Source organism: Nyctereutes procyonoides, unplaced genomic scaffold (genome assembly GCF_905146905.1).
Source record: "Nyctereutes procyonoides isolate TBG_1078 unplaced genomic scaffold, NYPRO_anot_genome, whole genome shotgun sequence".
Lineage (NCBI taxonomy): Eukaryota > Metazoa > Chordata > Mammalia > Carnivora > Canidae > Nyctereutes > Nyctereutes procyonoides.
In genome coordinates, this window is record NW_026575124.1 from 485923 (window position 1) to 502539 (window position 16617).

A 16617-nucleotide genomic window follows, 5' to 3' on the forward strand; every position below is an offset into this window, starting at 1 on the left:
AACATCTGATTTCTACCTCCTGCACATACCAGAAGCCCTGAAATTGGGGGCCGTGTCTACCACACTGGGCTGGATTTGAATTAAAAGTGGCTCTGAATTCATAGCCGAAAGGTGGTATCCTTTCCTTTCTTCAGACTGTCCCCTTCTCTGACATATAACGTTGGGCTCAGTGCAGGGGAATGACTGCTGCCTGGCACGATGCCTTTTCACCACCCTAGGGCACCAGCCAAAATCCTGCCCGTCCCAGAGCAGTGGTTTTCAAACGTTTTTGATTCTTTTTTATTTAGTAGAGATCTTTTTTTTCTTTAGTAAAATGTTCCTGGCATTCCAATACATGAAGTAGATGTTAAGAGGATGCCTCTGGTTGAATCCAATTTGGGGAAGGGGGAGTTCTGCACGGGGAGGGCCAAGTTCTGCTTATTCAGTTTATGTGTTCCAGGACTTTCTGAAACACACACAGTTTGAAAACCACTGTTGTAGAGCATCAAGGACTAGGAATAACTGGGGTAGTAGAGCCTGACGCTCCACGACAGCCCAAGAGGCAACAAGAGGCCTTCGAGAAAACCCTGCTATAAGGATTGTGCCTCCCTCTACCCAGGAACCAAAGTCAGGCTACTGTGGCACACAGAAAGATCAGTGCACCACGAGTTGAGAGGTAAAGTTCTGGTCCCAGCTATGTGACCTTTGTCTAGTCACTTAACCTTTCTGGGTCGCAGTTTTCTCAGCTGTAAAATGGGGGTCATACCACCTGCCCTACCTACCTCATAAGGTTGTTGTGAGGATCAAATGAGATAATGGATGTGAAAACGCTTTGAAAAAAAAAGTATAAAGTGCTATACAAACGTAAGGTTTTATTATTTTTCTATTATATTTCTAATTATTTTTGACACCAACTCAGCCTGGGGAAGGGAAGGTGACCCTAGCCTTTATGGGGTGTCTCAGGTTTGGGAGAATCACAGGCCCCCTGGAAGCAAAATAAGAGAGGAAGGAGGTGACTGGCTCCCTTATCAACTTCATAAAATTTCACCACTGTCTACCCAGAACCTCCCCAGCTGCCATTCCCAGGGGGCCCAAGATGAGTCTGCCTCAGACCCCAGGTCAACCCAGGACACCTGAGCAGGGTGGAGGAAGAGGAAAGGGATAACCTAATTGACACCTGAATCCCCTCTAATCAGGAGGCCTAGGGTGAACCCCTAGACCTTCATAATCGGCCGGAGGGCTCCTACCAACCCCCACTCCCGGATCCCACAGCCCCCATCCCACAAGCTCACCGTTTGTAGTGTGTGAGGATTTTAGGCTCCGATCGGGCACAACCAGTGGGATTGATCATGAGTGGCAGCTCCATCAGGGGGTGGCGTCCGTAGCGGAATAAATAGTTTTGACAGCTCTCCACTCCAGGCAGCTGTGGACACAGGTTGTGCTTGCCTTAGCCTGAGAGTTTCAGGGGCAGGAACCAGAGTTCCCGGTGCCCACGTGGCCCCCAGCACCCTCCTTACTGATTCAGCTATGCGCAGCACGGCGTGCACCGTCAGCCCGAAGAGCTCCTCGCCCTTCAGGTACTCGGGGAAGAGCCGCAGCATGTCAGCCTCTTTTCTCATGGCGGCCACAGGCTCAATGATGCGGTTCCACACAGCTAAGGGGCAAGGAAAGAGAGTAGCCCTCAGAGGCAACTTCTGTTGCCTGACCTCAGCCTGACCCTGAGCCAGAGCCGTGGTTGTTTTCTGGAGCCTGCCTACCTCCCGCCATGAGGCTGTGTGGTTCTTCAAGGCCCCGAGCTGGCCTCCCAGTCCCCTTTTCCCTCAATATGCCAGAAGGCTTCCTACCCTGTAGGGGCAGCAGAGAGCCCTCTAACAAGGAGACGGGTGACCCCAGGGCCCAGGAGACCCATCACAGGCCTCAGTGCCTGACCAAGAGCCGCAACAACAGGCATGCTTTGGAGTTGGGAAGATGTGGGTTCGGGTTCTAGTATCAGCCATGGGCCTTTATGCCAATACTCCAATCTCTCAAAGGCTCTTTATCTATACGTGTACACTGGGCAAAACAAGAGTACTTACCTCACAGGGCTGCCATGGACAAAACAACCTATGTCAATCACTTACTTTAGTTTGTGGCACACAGTCCTTGCTCACTTATTTCTATTCTTAATGCTAAAACTCAGGGCAAAGGAATTTTGATGGGGGAAAAGCAACCGTAAGGAACTCATGGTTAGGAATAGGGTAAGTGATCCAGCTGACGCAGTCTCAATCATTTTCTTTAGTTCCACTGAGGATAGGAAAAGGAGCTAAAATACGTGAAGTAGACAAGCAAAGTATCTTCAATCACAAGGGAATTTAGGGTGACTAACAGAGCTGAAATGCTTTCCCTGGGGATCTTTAAAAGAACCCCCACCTGCCCAAAGCCAGGGGAGGAAGATCCCTCACAAGGACCCTGTGGATCCCTTCCACTAACACATTAGCATTTTGAGGGCCCAGTGCTCACCCTGGGGGGAGGCATCCGTGAAGACCAGGTCCTCCAGGCCCTGCTCCATGACTTTGATGACGAACTCTGGCCTTCCATTGTTCTCGCCGATGGAGCAGCGGTAGCAGCAGCGGCGGTTGTTGGTGCGGAGGCTCCAGTAGATGCGCGTGGCCTCATAGCCAACGGGATAGAGGGCAGTGGCACTGTGGAAGTCAGCCATCTGATGAGGGAGCAGCTGTCCGATGGCGTGGAACACAAGCCCCCCCACGCGGAACATGTGAAGCCGCTCTCCCCGCTGGATGATGCTGGCGATTTGCTTCACCTCATCCCGCTCAATGTAGACCCGCCGGAAGACAGCAAAAGAGCTCAGCTCCTGTTCACAGGGCCCCTTGATCTTATGCATTGGACACAGCATGGTCTTGTCCTTGAAGAACATGCACTTGGCGCGGATGGCGCAGGCAAAATGGTAGACGTTGGGGCAACGCATTCGATTGCAGCTGCTGGTGGCGCCGGTGCGCTGGCACAGGGAGCACTTGGTGAGCAGCCCTCGGTGCAGGGCGACCTCAACGTTCATCAGTGCCCCACCCTGGGTCTCGTACACCTCTGTGGACCACAGGGCACAATTGAGGTGCACCCACAGGTCCAGGTCCAGGTTCAGCAGGCGCGCCGGCCCATCAGTGGCCCCGTCACCCTCCTCATGACAGAAGCAGCAGCGCCGCATATCACGAGGCACCTTGTCGGGTCGCAGGGCTGTGCCGAGCTGTTCCATAAACTCCGCCACTTCCCGCTCGTCCTCCTGCCGCCCACTGCCCTTCTGGATGGTCAGCAGCAGCCGCAGCCGCTTCCAGCGCACCCCTTTCCACTTCTTGAGGCGAGGGGGCCGGGAATCTTCACCTTCTTCGGGGGGCCGGGCTCGGGGCTTGGGTCGGGCTGACTCAGGGGACGAGGCCAGTGGCAGAGGCGATGGGACTGGTGGCTCAGCTGAGGGTTCAGCCGGGAGTTCAACCAGGGGCTCAGCAGGGGGGCTGGCAGGAGAGGGTGCCAAGGGGGATGGGGGCGGGGAGGGTTCCTCAGGAGGCGGGGCCGAGAGCTGTCGCACATCCAGATTGGAGACGTTGTAGGTGTAGCTGTGTTGGGTGGGGGGCTCTGGGGCAGGGCTCTCCTAAGGGAGGGCACGTGCCGGGTATCGTTAGTGCCAGCTCCTCGCTCCACTAGCCCCCCTCCCTCCTCTCACCCACATTATACTCTCCCAGAAGCCCTCTGCCTTCTTGCCCTAGCGACACCCACCCTCTTTTCTCCCCCAGACCCACCTGTTTCAGGAGGCTCAGGATGTCTAGCTGGCTCTTGAGGGTATAGCCAGGCAACACTGCATCAAACTGTTTCAGCCAATCAGGGCCAGCTTCCGGGCTCTTGCCTCCCAGACCCTTTTCTTTCCCTCCTGCAGGAAGGAAGGGGTCAGAACCTCCCACCAGAATCACTCCCTACAGGTCCCAAGGAGATTTCCTGCCAAACTCACCAGGGCCCTCAGCTTCCCCCTTCTTAGGCTCAATGCCTGCCCGGGCAGGGCTCTCTGGGAACAGCACCTCATAGGAGTTGGGGATCTTCATGCTTAGCAGCTCTGCCACTGCCACCATCACACCATTCAGGTTCTGCCAGGGCAGGGAAGGGGACGGGAGGACCATGTTGGCAGTGTGGAGCGGGCGCTGCCACCAATGTGGTGGGGACAAGAACACCCAGAACTGCACTCCCCAAGTGGCCACTCAGTCCTGCCCTTTCACACATTTCTTTCACAGCACCTCTCCCGGACTGCTGTGGTCATTAGTGGGCGCTCCCCAAGAAGGGACCCATGCCCACCAAGTTTCAGACGGACACACACTATATTCACAACTCAGAGACTCATGATACACATTAGCAATTTACAGGATCTGAGGAGTCTTGTACTAAAGAAACTTGTTTTGTGGTTTCAACTGGGGTTTCCAATTTTCTGACCACAAAACCCTGTCAACATTAAAAAAATAACAGAGTTCCACCAAACGTGACTGGGGACACACTGTCTTGCAGCATGTCGCATTATGTGCACTCTCCTTATTTGCTGACTTGGGTCTATCACTTGACTGTGAGCCCCTTGAGGGCGGCGACCCCTCCTGCCTTATCTACCCTAATCCTGCAGCCTCCAGCCCAGGTGTTCACGCACAGTAGGCCCTAGTACACAGTTCTGAGTGACTGAATTTATCCACACAAGCTCCAGGGACTGCCTTCTGACCAGGGTCCCTTTGGCCTCCAAGGTACCCCCAGGACACACCTTGGCCGCAGCAGCAGAGACCGTCAGCATGACCGACACCTCGCTTCCTTTGCCCTTTTCCCAAGTTGTGGCAGGCAGCTTTCCAGAGGTCTCCAGGTCCAGGGCCCCATAAGGTTTGGTATCTGGGAAGACTGAACGAGAGAGGGACCTGTGTAGGCTCCAGCTGCCTCTCTCCCCTGGGCCCTGACAACCCAGCCACACCAGGCTCCTGCTCAGAGCAGCCTCTACCTGGGATACTGGCCCGAGGAATTATGGGGATAACAGGGGAGAGAGCCCGGTCTTCCTGCTCCCACCGGCCTGAGCCCAGCTGAGGGAAACGAGGTGCCTCCTCCCCTAGGATGCTTTCGGGGGACGAAGCTGGCACAATGCTATCAGGAGAATCACTGTCCTCGTCACTCTCCATCCTAGGGGCCAAAAAGAGACATTTGTTGGTACAGCCCTTTGGACTCCCTCTCCCGAATCTAGAAATTAGTAGATGTCATAGCCTTATCTGAAATCTGCCATTGGCCAAAAAAAAAAGAAAAAAAAGAAAAAGTGAGGCACCCTGCCCCCCATCCCATTCTTTATCCCCATTTGCAGCCACCCCCACCTGACATCCTCAGTCTGATTGTGAGGGGGTGTAGGCAAGGCGGCCAGCAGGTCTAGACTCTTCACCTCTGAAGCATCTGAAGGGTAGGAAGGGAGAAGAAAAGTCAGGCTGGTGGCCAGAGCTGATGGGGCCTTCTCCCCCATATTTCAGGCCTAACTAGTGTAAGATCTAACTTAGCTCTCATGACTGCTGCCTGCCCACCCACCTACATACCAATCTGGGGCAGGTGAGCTGTATTTATCAAGCCTTTCCTATGTGCCAGGCACTGGGCTTTATCAGCCTTTAACAACTCCAGCAGAGGAATATTATAACACCTATTTACAGTAAGGAAATTGGGGCCCACACAAGTCGTTCATGTTACTTAGCCATGCTAACAGCTAAATGAATACAGGAACTGGAGAGTTCAAATCTAGATTTTAGTTCTATACCCACTAAAGCAAGGCTGCACCTCATAGACAAAGGCCTCATCAACACTCTTCCTGCCAACCGCCTCCTCGGTTGCATGTGCTCTGGACTTCCAACAAATCAGCCCTGAGAAGGCCCTTCCTTATTTCAGGTACATGGTCACGTGCACACACAGGACAACGTGCAATCATTCCTGTCTCAAACCCTACGAGAGGGCACAATGCCCCGGCCACCAAGTCCCACCGGAGGAGAGGCCCACTCTGCTCCTGACTTACCCCTCAGCGTCCCTTCAGTATCCCGGGCAGAGGCAGCATCCTTGGGGTGCTCCCCCAGCTCTTCGGATGGAGTGACGCCATTCACCATCTTCTGCTGCACCGATGGGGGTGGGGTGGGGGGCAGCGACGAGGGTGGTGTCGGCGGGTTACTCAGGTTATTCTGGGGGTGGGGTGGGGTGTTGTGTGCAAGATGGCAGAGGGAGAATGACGTAATCTCCTGGCCCCGCACATCAGCGATTTCCTCATTTCTCACTCCCACCTCCCCCTCCCCAAGAACCTTGTCATCCCCCAAAGGTATTGCCGTTTTTCTGACCTTGGTAAGCAGCTGGGAATAGTAGTCAGGGCCAGTGGGCAGTGCCCCACTTCCAAAGGCCCCCCTCAGCTGGCACTGCCCGTTGACTGGGCAGCCACTGCCGAAGGGAGCAAAGAGGCTAAAATTGGCGGTGATGGTAGGCTCCGTTAGGGGCAGCAGGGACAGCTCCTAGGAGGGGCAAGACAACAAGGTTGGACACCGGCAGCGTGTACATCTCTGCCACTGCACAGCTGGGGGCCAAGGTGCCCCCTATCCTGGGATGGGACCAGGGGGCTGGCTCCTGGGGGTCACCTGTTTCAGCTGTTTCAGCAAGGCCTCGCTGGCCCTGACCCCGTCCTCCTTCCGCAGCTTCTTTCGGGAGCTCACCAACCTGTCGCTTGCCTTCTGTACCCGCTTGGGCTTCGGTGTCACAGGCTTCCTTGCTGCTGTATCCTAAGCCGGATAAACCCACAGTGAAGGCTGCTGTCTTCCTCGGAGCCCTCACCTCTCCTGGGTGAACCAGACCTGCTCATGCTGCCCCGGGTTGCAGTCCCCACTCTATCTTCTCAATCTATCTAGAGCACTCACCTCCTTGTTGCTGGGGGTACCCTGTAGTTTCTGCTCCAGCCCAGCCAGCTTGCTGTCAATGTGCCCGTTGATCTCAGCTCGCAGCCCCTCGGGCCCCCGCCCAGTGCTGAGTTGCACATTCTTTGCCCGTAGAAGCTTCTGCAAGAGCAGATGCCCGGCCTCTGAACGGGGGCCTGCCAGCAGGAGGTGGTTGCTGGTACCTGGTGCCCCTATTGGCTCCCCGTTGGCCTCCCTCTTCACCGCCTGGGCTCCCAGGGCACATGGCTCTTCCCGAGGCTCCTGCTTGATGCTGAGATGGGGTGGCTCGGGCACTGCCTGCCCATTCACCTGCTCCAGATGCCCAAGTACCAGGCTGCTCTGCTCTGGCTTCTGGGCTTCTACTAGGCTGTCTGGAGGGTCCCAAGGTCCCAGCCCCTTGCTGAAGAACGTATCTGCAAGCTGGGCAGCAGCAGGTGAGACCCTCCCAGGAGGCAGCTCCAAGGATGGCCCCTGGGGTTTTGGGGTCCCTGGCTGGGTGGGAGGGAGCTGGGCCTCAGAAGGGAGCTGGGATGGGACCAGGGGGCTGGCTCCGGGGGGCTGTGAGGAAGGTCTCTTTGGCTCTTGGGGGCTGGATGGTGGAGGAGTGGGATGGACAGGGCCGAGGACCGGTCCTGTGGCTAAGGCTCCTTGTGGGGCGGGGAGCCGGGGTGGGCCCTGAGGTCGAAGCCCCACCCCTAGTTCCTGGAGGGGGCCTGTCTGGGATCCAGGGAAGCCCCCAAGTTGGGGCTGGCGGCCCAGGAGGCCCTGGAGGGGAGAGGGCTGGGCCCCGGGTTCCTGGTAGGGTGGGGCCTGGCGCACTGCCTGACTCTGCTGCAGTTGCCGCTGCATGAGGAGTGCCTGTAGCTGCTGCTGCTGCTGCGGGCTCAAGTGCCGCAACTGGGGGTTTTTGGCCAGGACTCCTTGGAGCTGCGCTCGAAGCTGACCCACTGTCGGCATGACTCCAGGCCCAGGCAGGCCCGGTCCAGACTGGGGGACAGATCCTGCTTTGGCAGGCTGCGGCCCGGCATTATTCTGCACCGGCCGCTCTAGTCCAAGGGGCTGTTGGGAGCCCAGAAGGTTCTGGGTCATGGTCCCAGGCTGCTCCCCTAAAGGAACAGAGGATTGGGCCAGCAGGTGGGGCATGGGTGAGGCCTCCGAGGATAAGCCGCTGCCTGCTTGCCCATGGCTTCCCACAGTGGCTGTGTGGAGCAAGTTAACTTGCTGCTGCTGTGGCCCTGGGAGCCTCAGAGGTGGCTGCAGCTGCGCGGAGCTGGGTTGTGGCTGGGTCTGCGGCTGGACAACCAGGAGCTGTGAGTCCCCAGAGAGTGAGGGCTTCACCTCCCCAGGTTCAGTGGCTGCCGACTCAGGAACAGTCCCTAGGGCTAGTGGTGCCCCCTGATGTGTGGATGGCCCCTCCGTGGCCTCTGGAGGAAGAGCTGTCTCTACCATGCTCTGCTCCTTGCCCGTCAGCAGGACAGTGGTGCCCAGGGCTCCAGGGCTAGAAAAGTGTTGTGAGGGCTTGGCGGGCATGCCAGGGCCAAGGGGCACCTGCTGCTGTGGCTGCTGCGGCTGCTGCTGCTGTGGAGACAGTAAAGTTCGACTCTGGTTCAAGAGGCCCATCTGCTGTTGCTGCTGTTGCTGCTGCTGCTGCTGCTGAAATTGCTGCTGCTGCTGTTGCTGTAGTTGCTGCTGCTGCTGAAACTGCTGCTGTTGCAGTTGCTGCTGCTGTTGCAGCTGCTGCTGCTGTTGCTGTTGGAGTTGCTGCTGCTGCTGCTGTTGGAGCTGCTGCTGCTGCTGCTGTTGCTGCTGCTGCTGCTGCTGGAGCTGCTGCTGCTGCAAGGCGGCCATGGGCTGAGTGCTGAGTTTGGGCTGCCCGCCGTGTGGCATCAGGCCCTGCTGCAGATGGGAAAGGCCTGCCATGGATCCCTGCTGTTGGTGCTGTTGCTGCTGTTGCTGCTGCTGCTGCTGCTGGGCTGTGACCAGCCGGTGTCCCATGAGGCCCTGACCCTGCTGTGCCAGCTGGGGGGAACTCAGCACCCGGGACTGGGTCAGAAGCACCTGTCTGTGAGGACCCTGGGGGCCCAAGGCTCCAGGGTGTTGCTGCTGCTGCTGTTGCTGCAACACTGCTACCTGGGCAGGGCCCAGCATGCCCTGGGGCCCCTGGGGTGGTTGTGGGGACAGCTGTTGGACCAAGAGGCCCTGACGGCTGCTGGGAGGCAGAAGCCCCTGGGGTTTGGGACCCAGAGCCTGGTTTGCCTGTACACCCAGGCTCTGCTGCTGTTGCTGCTGGACTGCCACCTGTCCTAAGAGGTGCTGTTGCTGCTGCTGTTGCAGTTTCTGGGCTAGTTGCATGCGCTGCTGCTGGAGCTGTAGCTGCCTTTCCTGTAAAAGTCTTGAATCGGGTCCTAGGCCTCGAAGAGCCAGGTTGCCTGGGAAAAAGCCCCCTGAGGGGCCCCCCAAGGCCCCAGCTCCACCAGAGTGTTGCTGTTGCTGCTGTTGGGCCAGGGAGGTGTTGAGGAAAGGGCCACCAGGTTGTCCAGGAAGTGTCAAGCCTCCTGGGGGCAGGCGAAGACCTGCAGCTTGCCCACCCGGAGGCCCCTGTGGTGGCTGCAGCCCATGGCCCGGGAGCAGCTGACCAGGGAGCTTGGTGAGTAGCCGGGGACTCTGGGAAGGGCTAAGGGCCAGCACAGCTGAGTGTTGCTGCTGCTGCTGTTGTTGTTGCTGCTGCTGCTGCTGCTGCTTATTCCGATACTCTGCCATGAGATTGGTGTGCTCCTTCTGCTGCTTCCGGACCTAGCACAGGAGAATTGGGAAGTCAGCCTGGAGCCAGCCCAACCGTCCCCTCCCTCTCGTTGGGCTCCTGGTTGCCAGGCTGAAGTCTGCTTTCCGTACCTGATCCAGCTGTTTCTGGATCTTGCTCTGCTGCTCCGTCACCAGCTTGAGCTTCTCGGCATCAGCCTCCGGGAACTCACGGCCAGCCTTTTTGGCAGTGCGCTGCTTGGCGCACAGAGCCTTCCGAGACTTGCGGTGCACACCAATCTGCTCCTCTAGCACCTTCAGCTGCATCTGTAGGAGCTGTTGGGTATGAAACAGCCATTCCTCATACTGCCGCTGGTCAGCCTCATCTGAGAAAAGAAACAGGGTGTCGGGACCTGCCAAAGGGAGCTCGGAATCCCTCTTCCTCAACCATCTGCCTCCAGCCACTCCCTTGCACACTCCTCCCCATCCCCATACTCACTGATCACTCCCTGGGCAAAGGTGGGCGGGTTGGGACGAGGCTGGGAGGGATCACCAGCACTCCGCTCCTGTGGTGAGAGAAACTTGCTGAAGGGTCATTGTTCCATGGCAGGCCCTAAGCGTGGCCTGACTGGAGAGGACACACGTTCCTAATCCCACCTGATCACTTACCTGGCCACTTCCAGCTGCCACATGGTTCTGCAGATCACTGCCGGGCCCCCCTGAGAGCCTCTGGGCTAGCAGGGACACTTGCTGCCTGGAGTCCGCCACAACAAAAGGGATGTGTAGGTCATGGGGAAAGTTGAAAGGCAGAGAGATAGGACAAGTAGGGAGGGGGACAAGGAAGGAGAGGGTAAGGACTAGGAAAGGAAAAGAGCTGATCACCCCCCACCTCCCAAGTCTTACCTGTTCATACCAGGTGCCACTCCAATGCTGCCCTGAGCCATCACCTTCTTGATGCCTTTCAAAGCCACCATCTTGGCCTTTGCAATGGGATCAATGATATCTTCTGCCGCAAATTTGTCCAGATCTGGAGAGGGGAGAGCCGAGTAAGCTGGACATTGGAGTCAATATTCCCCTCTATGTCTGCTGTGCCTTCCAACACCCAACACCTTGGCCTCCGCCGAACCAAGTAGGACAACGGAATGGCAAAATAAGGGAAGAAAGACCATTGAACTAGAAGCCAGGCAGCCTGGGTGACTCATCTTTATAATTCATAGGAATGTGGTCCTGTTTTCACTTGCACAGCTCTAAGAAGAGATATTAAGTAAGGATTCATGGGGCCAATACATCACTGTCATTTGACTTCTCTGAGCCTCAGTCTCTTCCTCTATCTGACACAACTCATGATTCCCTACTCTGCCTATCTCATGGAACTACTGAGAGGATCAAATGTGACACAGACTATGAGTACACTGTATGACCCAGAAAACATTCTTCAAAGAAAATATTCTTAGGGCAACTAGTACAGCCCAAGAACCCAAGATGTGGGCACTGTGCCAAAGTCTTAGATGCCAGAGCTGTTTTGGGCGCGACATGCATCACCTATAGCCCACTTTCTTGCCTGCTCAGGGTCCTGGGTAAAAAAGGAGAAACAAGCAACCACCCTAAACGTAAAATCTTCCTAAAATCTCGCACATTGTGTATTTCTCTACTGCTCACAAAAGTTAACTCTCAATTTTTTAAAGGACTAACCAAACTCCCTCTCCTCATACTCTGAAAGAATAGGTAAGAGGATCAGAAGGCCAGGATTTAAACTCTAGCTCTGTCAGTTGTATGAACTGGGCAAGATACTTAACCTCCAAGCCTGCTTCCCTTTCTATAATTGAAGATAACAGCAGTACCTATTTAATACATTTGTTGTGATTCAATCAGATGACGAGCGCAAAGTACATGGCAGGCTGCTTAGCAAATAACAATTTAATAAATGCTACTATAATTTAAGATCTTTCTTAACCTGGCCCCACTTCTTACATGTCCAAAATTAGGGTAGTACCCACTCACCTCCCTCCACACAGAGTCCACTCCTGCCTAACCACTTCACTGCTGTCTCCAAACGTACCCGCTGGCTTCCCACCAGCAGTCTCACTCAAGCCCTCGCCCTTACCCGGACTGCTTTGTCCTGCACCACTTCTCTCCCAACTCCCCGTCTGCTGGTCTCGCCTCGGCTCCAGAGCCTTTGCTAATCAGGCTTCATGCATTCATTCCAACACCTGAATGCCTGCTATATGCGAGGCACTATTCCTCCCTTCGCAAAAGCTCCAACACTTCTGCCTGCACTGCTAGTATGGCATTTAGCCCATGCTCTTTGAATCCCACTTCCCTTAGCTGGGGATGATTGTAGGTTTCATAGCACTAGTGTCCACTTGGTGGTAGCAGTGATCACCCCTAAATAACTAAGCTAGTGCCCCTGGCTGAAGTTACCTGTATCCGGGAAGAAGCTGTTAGCCAGTTGCTGCTGCATGGCCAGCTGCTGAGGTTTCATACACATAGAAGGTGGCATGGTACCCATGGGCTTCTGTGCCAGCACTGGCTGGGAGCTCTGCTGGGGCACCAAGCCTGCCTGCCCTCCATGTTGCCCACTTAGCATATGCCCTTGATTGGAAACCATGGCCATGGATGGGGCCAGACGTTGCTGCAGGGCATGTGCTGGTGGCTGGGTGGGCATCAGTGGTTGCGCCAAGCCTGGCTGTCGGGAACCTCCAAGTCCTAGGGCAAGTTGCTGTTGGGGTCCAGACAAACTGGGAGAAGAGCCCTCGTGTGGCAAAGACATGGCCTGGGCAGGGCCTGGTGCAGACAGCAAGGAATGTTGCTGTTGTTGCTGCTGCTGCTGCTGCTGCTGAACAGGCTGCAGCTGTGCGGAAAGCTGCTGCTTCTTCTGCAGCTCCTTCTTCTCATGCTCCAACAGGTCCTCGATGAGTAAGGGCAACTCACTGGCTACCAGCGAGCTCTCCATCTTGTCCAGCTCATCCCCAGATGCAGTATGGCCACCGGGCAAGGTCAAGGCCTCACTCTCCAGCTCAAACTTTTCCAGCAGAGAGGACCCTCCTGGGCCACTCAGCGGGCTGGGGGTCAACAGGTGAGCTGGTGGTCCTCCCGTGGCCCCAAAGGGGCCCTTCTCAGTTGTGTGCCCACTGCTGGAAAAGGGTCCTGTGCCCATCCGGGTGTCCCGGCTGCCCATAACGCTCTGACCTGGCTTCAGCCCCAGGCTTAGGGAAGTGGTAGCAGGTGCCGGCTCTACCTTGGGGGTGGTAATGGCAAACTGGCAAGGGGAAGGGTGGCGCCCACCTTCCTCCACCTTGGGCTTCACCTCTGGAAGCACTGATGCCAGACGGGGCTCAGAGGCATCAGCAGCAGGTGGAGGGCGTTCCTCAGGGCCCAAGGATACTGGCTCCACCCCCCGCAGAAGGGCCTCCCGCTCTGCCTTTTCATTGGCCGATTCTACCAGCCTTAGGTGCTCATTGAAGATGTCCTTCTTGTCCCCAGTATCCAGCTCAGGATCAGTGTAGGCCAGTAGATCAAACTCATCCCCGTTGAGCAGGTCATCCAGGTGGGGATCATTGGTCTCCAGGTTTTCCAAGGTGCCCAGCTCATCATCTCCCTTGGCCACATCCACACCTAGGCCTAGGTGAGCAAGCTCCTCATCATCCTCTAGGGCCTTGTGGGCGTCAAACTCATCATCCAGCTCAGGATCCTCGCAGGGTAACTTCCCAGCTTCCAGGGCCAGAGGAGGAGGACGGCCAAGCTCAGTGCTTGAGGGGGGCCGGCTAACCAGCTCCAAGCTGGTGGGCAGGGAGGGACCTTTGGTGTGGGGTATTGGATGGAGGCTGTTGTTCAATTCAGGGGCCGGGGGTGCTGAGGGTTTCTGTGGGGGAAGGCCTGATACCGCTAGGCCTCGAAGCCCTTCAGGAGCCATTCGGTGGGAGTCCTCACTTACTGGGTAAAAACGGGGTCTCTGAGGGGGGCCCTGACCAGGAAATGGAGCCCCCCCAGGTCCTAGTCCCTTCTGGACATTGTGCCGCAACTCAATGAACTGGGCAGGACCAGCTGGACCAGGCACTGGCTCTCCGGGGCCAGGCAGGCGAGTGGGAAGTCCCGCCAAGGGGGAACCCAGGGCTTGGCGGCCCAGTTCAGGCCCAGGAGTTGACGGAAAGCGAGTAGACATGGCAAGTCGCATGGAAGTGGCTGCCGTTGCCTGCTGCTGTTGCTGCTGCTGCTGCTGCCACAGTTGCTGCTGCTGCTGCTGCTGCTGCTGCTGTAAGGGCAGGGACCCAGGGTAGGGCGCTCGCTGATAGAAGGCTTGGGAGCCTCCCACCAGTTGCCTGGAAAAACATGCAATAGTCAGTACGATGAAATTAGGATGGAGAGCTAGAAAATAGGCTTAGGGCAGCAGGGAAGGATGGAGTTGCTGCAGTCAGAGGGAATGGGGAAGAGTTAAGTGACATGGGGACAAGGATCAGCCATGGGAAAACCAGGGGGAGCACACACAGGTGGGAAGGTCTGTTCCCTTGCTTTACTTCAAGGGAACCCCTTGGAGCCTCACCGGCTATTCACATCCAGAGAAGAAGGGGTGGCTGGTGGAGGTGGCCGGGAGAGTCGGTCATCACCAGGAAAAGCCCCTGGCCCCAGGATGGGGCCCCCCAACTTGCTTGGGGGCAGCCCCACAAGGCTACTCTTGTCCTAGGAGAGACAGAGATAGATGAGGGGGGCCATCTTCAGGACCCTGAGCCCCTCACCCCTTGCCACTCTACCTACCTGGGTCCCGGCGAAGGGGGTCTGGCCTCGACTCAGCTGCTCAAAGGCAGGGCTGCTGGGCTCAGCACCCCAGCTGCCCGGGGGCCCCACAGCTCCTGCAGCTGCCGCAGCTGTCTCCTTCTCCTGCCGCAGGGTGTTGCGCTGGATCTGCTGCCGAATCAGCAGCTCCCGGAGTCGCTGGCGCTGTGCAGAGAACAGAAAAGTGGGGTAAGTCCATTCTACTCTAACCACGGGGCTGGCACAGAGACAGCAAAGGTATTGTGGGGGGTGGGGGAGGTTTGCTCCAGGATGTCTACCCACCTGGCGCTGCTTCTCCAGTTCTGTTTGGCTGAGGCTGGACAGGCCTGGGTCCTGGGTACCTGGAAGTTCAGGTGCCACCAAAGAGCCGCCCATTCCAGCCCCTGGGTCTTCTCGCTTATCGACCGGAGAGGTGATGCCTGCCCGCTGTGAGGCTCCATGGGACAGGTAGGGGAGGGATCCATCGGGTGCAGGTGTGGGTAGGACTGATGGGGGGCGTAGCGGGGACAGCCCAAAGCCCTCTCCTGTGGACCCACTGCTGGATCCCAGGGGGCTGCCCGATGGGTGGAAATTCCCTGTGGCTACTGTGTAGTTTGTGCTTTGAGGCTTGCCCAAGGTAGGGCCAGGCCCAAAATGGCTGTTGATCCCATGGGGTGGAGGGAGACCAGGCTGAGGGACAGGGGGCTTTAGGGAAGGCTCCCCTACTGCCTGAGGGAAAGTGAAACGCATGGGAGAGGGGGTGCCCACAAAAGCACCCGTCCCAGGGGACCGGGCGAAATTTGGGGGCTGTCCACTTGGGACCTTAGCATGGAGCTCACCTGTCGGCCCTGAGGGCAGGGCTGCTGGGAAGCCGCCAGCCCCCAGTGGAGTGTGGGCTAGAGGCCCAGCCTTGAAGGCAACTTCAGGGGGCTGGGGTCGGGGTGGCTTATGCAAGGGGGCAAATGGGTCACGGGACTGAGGGCGTGAGGGAGGACGGGAATAGGGGTCAGGGGACTGGAAGCGAGGGGTAACAGGGGATGGGCAAAAAGCCTCGGCAGACAAAGGACGGGGTGTTAACGGAGACTGGGAGCTGGACTGGGACTGGGGACTGGCGGGCACTCGGGAGAAAGGGTCTGAGGGCAATGAGCGAGGGGGCAGGGCACAGCAGCTCTCGGGAGGTGGGGGTTGGGGCCGAGGGGTCAATGGTGGCTGGGCATAGGGATCAGGGTAAGGGCTAGGGCGAAAGATGTCCGAGTGGCTGGGGGAAGAAGGGGCCATAGCCTGGGCAGGGGGTGGCTCCTGGGGCCTTAGGCCCAAGCCCGGGCTCTGGGGCTCTACCTGAGATGCCCGAGGGGTCAGGGGGGCTTTGAAGACATCGGGTGCCTTTATCTCCAGGCTGCCCAGGTGGGGGCCTGAGGAAGGTGAGTCAACAAAGCCTAGGTTTGGGGGCCCGTAGCTCGGAGAGGATGCCCCGAGCTCTTCCTTCTTCACCTCTAGGGCCTTCCGAGACTCGCCAAAAGGTGGGGGCGACAGCAGGGGTTCGGCAGCCTTGCCTCCCCCTATCCCTGGGCTCTCAGGCACAGCCAGGTTGTCCAGTGAGGGGCAGCGGGGTTTGAGAAAAGGGTCAGGTGTGGAGGGCTGGTGTCGGGGGGTGCCAGGTGGGGTAGTGTGGAATTCCCCTGGCTGGCCAGTCCCAGGACGAGATGAGGCGCCCAGCGTCAGAGGCGGCGCGGGGGCCCCAGTCGGACTAGGATAGGGAGGATAGGTAGGTGGTGCCGTGGGGAAGCGAGGCTCCAGAGCGTAGGCGGGGGCCAGTCCAAAGGGGTCCTGCGAAGGCACTTGGGCGGGCACCTGGGGTGGGAGCTTGAGGAAGAGCTCACCGGGCGAGTCGGGGCCGGGAACTGTGCCCACTGGCGGCTTCAGGAACCCGTCCGCAGAGGTAGACAAGCCGGCGGGGGTTGTGGGGCTGCCAATGAAAATGGTGGGGGCAGCAGCAGGGGGCGGACTGCCCAGTGCCCCTGGCTGGGGGGGAATGCGGAGATGTAGGGCTGGTCGGTCAGTCTTACGGGCCATGTCGCCCACCTTGGTCTGCTTGTTGATCTGGCTCTCAGCCTGCTATAGGGGGAGACCAGGCACAGAGCAGTCAGGCTGCTGTGGCAGGCCCTATGTCCCCCATACCCTCAGAGAGGCCCCCCGGGTACAG

The 16617-nt window shown here is 57.7% G+C and overlaps 1 protein-coding gene across 10 annotated transcripts in view; it reads right to left on the reverse strand.

The window, feature by feature from the left end:
* The window catches only part of KMT2D (lysine methyltransferase 2D), a 41462-nt gene that overhangs the window by 4001 nt on the left and 20844 nt on the right, over positions 1-16617 (reverse strand). For 5 of the 10 annotated variants that reach the window (XM_055337071.1, XM_055337069.1, XM_055337070.1 and 2 more), the window contains exons 32-52: positions 14718-16529; positions 14418-14600; positions 14206-14342; positions 12087-13984; positions 10569-10692; positions 10335-10419; positions 10165-10231; positions 9819-10051; positions 6909-9719; positions 6633-6773; positions 6342-6509; positions 6029-6188; positions 5349-5424; positions 4988-5163; positions 4760-4890; positions 3974-4106; positions 3768-3895; positions 2479-3619; positions 1497-1633; positions 1272-1402; positions 762-809 (exon numbers count right to left, since the gene is read on the reverse strand). In XM_055337071.1, coding sequence (XP_055193046.1) covers positions 762-809; positions 1272-1402; positions 1497-1633; positions 2479-3619; positions 3768-3895; positions 3974-4106; positions 4760-4890; positions 4988-5163; positions 5349-5424; positions 6029-6188; positions 6342-6509; positions 6633-6773; positions 6909-9719; positions 9819-10051; positions 10165-10231; positions 10335-10419; positions 10569-10692; positions 12087-13984; positions 14206-14342; positions 14418-14600; positions 14718-16529 — 9920 coding nt within the window. The remainder of the gene's footprint in view (positions 1-761; positions 810-1271; positions 1403-1496; positions 1634-2478; positions 3620-3767; positions 3896-3973; positions 4107-4759; positions 4891-4987; positions 5164-5348; positions 5425-6028; positions 6189-6341; positions 6510-6632; positions 6774-6908; positions 9720-9818; positions 10052-10164; positions 10232-10334; positions 10420-10568; positions 10693-12086; positions 13985-14205; positions 14343-14417; positions 14601-14717; positions 16530-16617) is intronic. The other 5 variants (XM_055337076.1, XM_055337075.1, XM_055337073.1 and 2 more) reach the window with 3 other exon arrangements.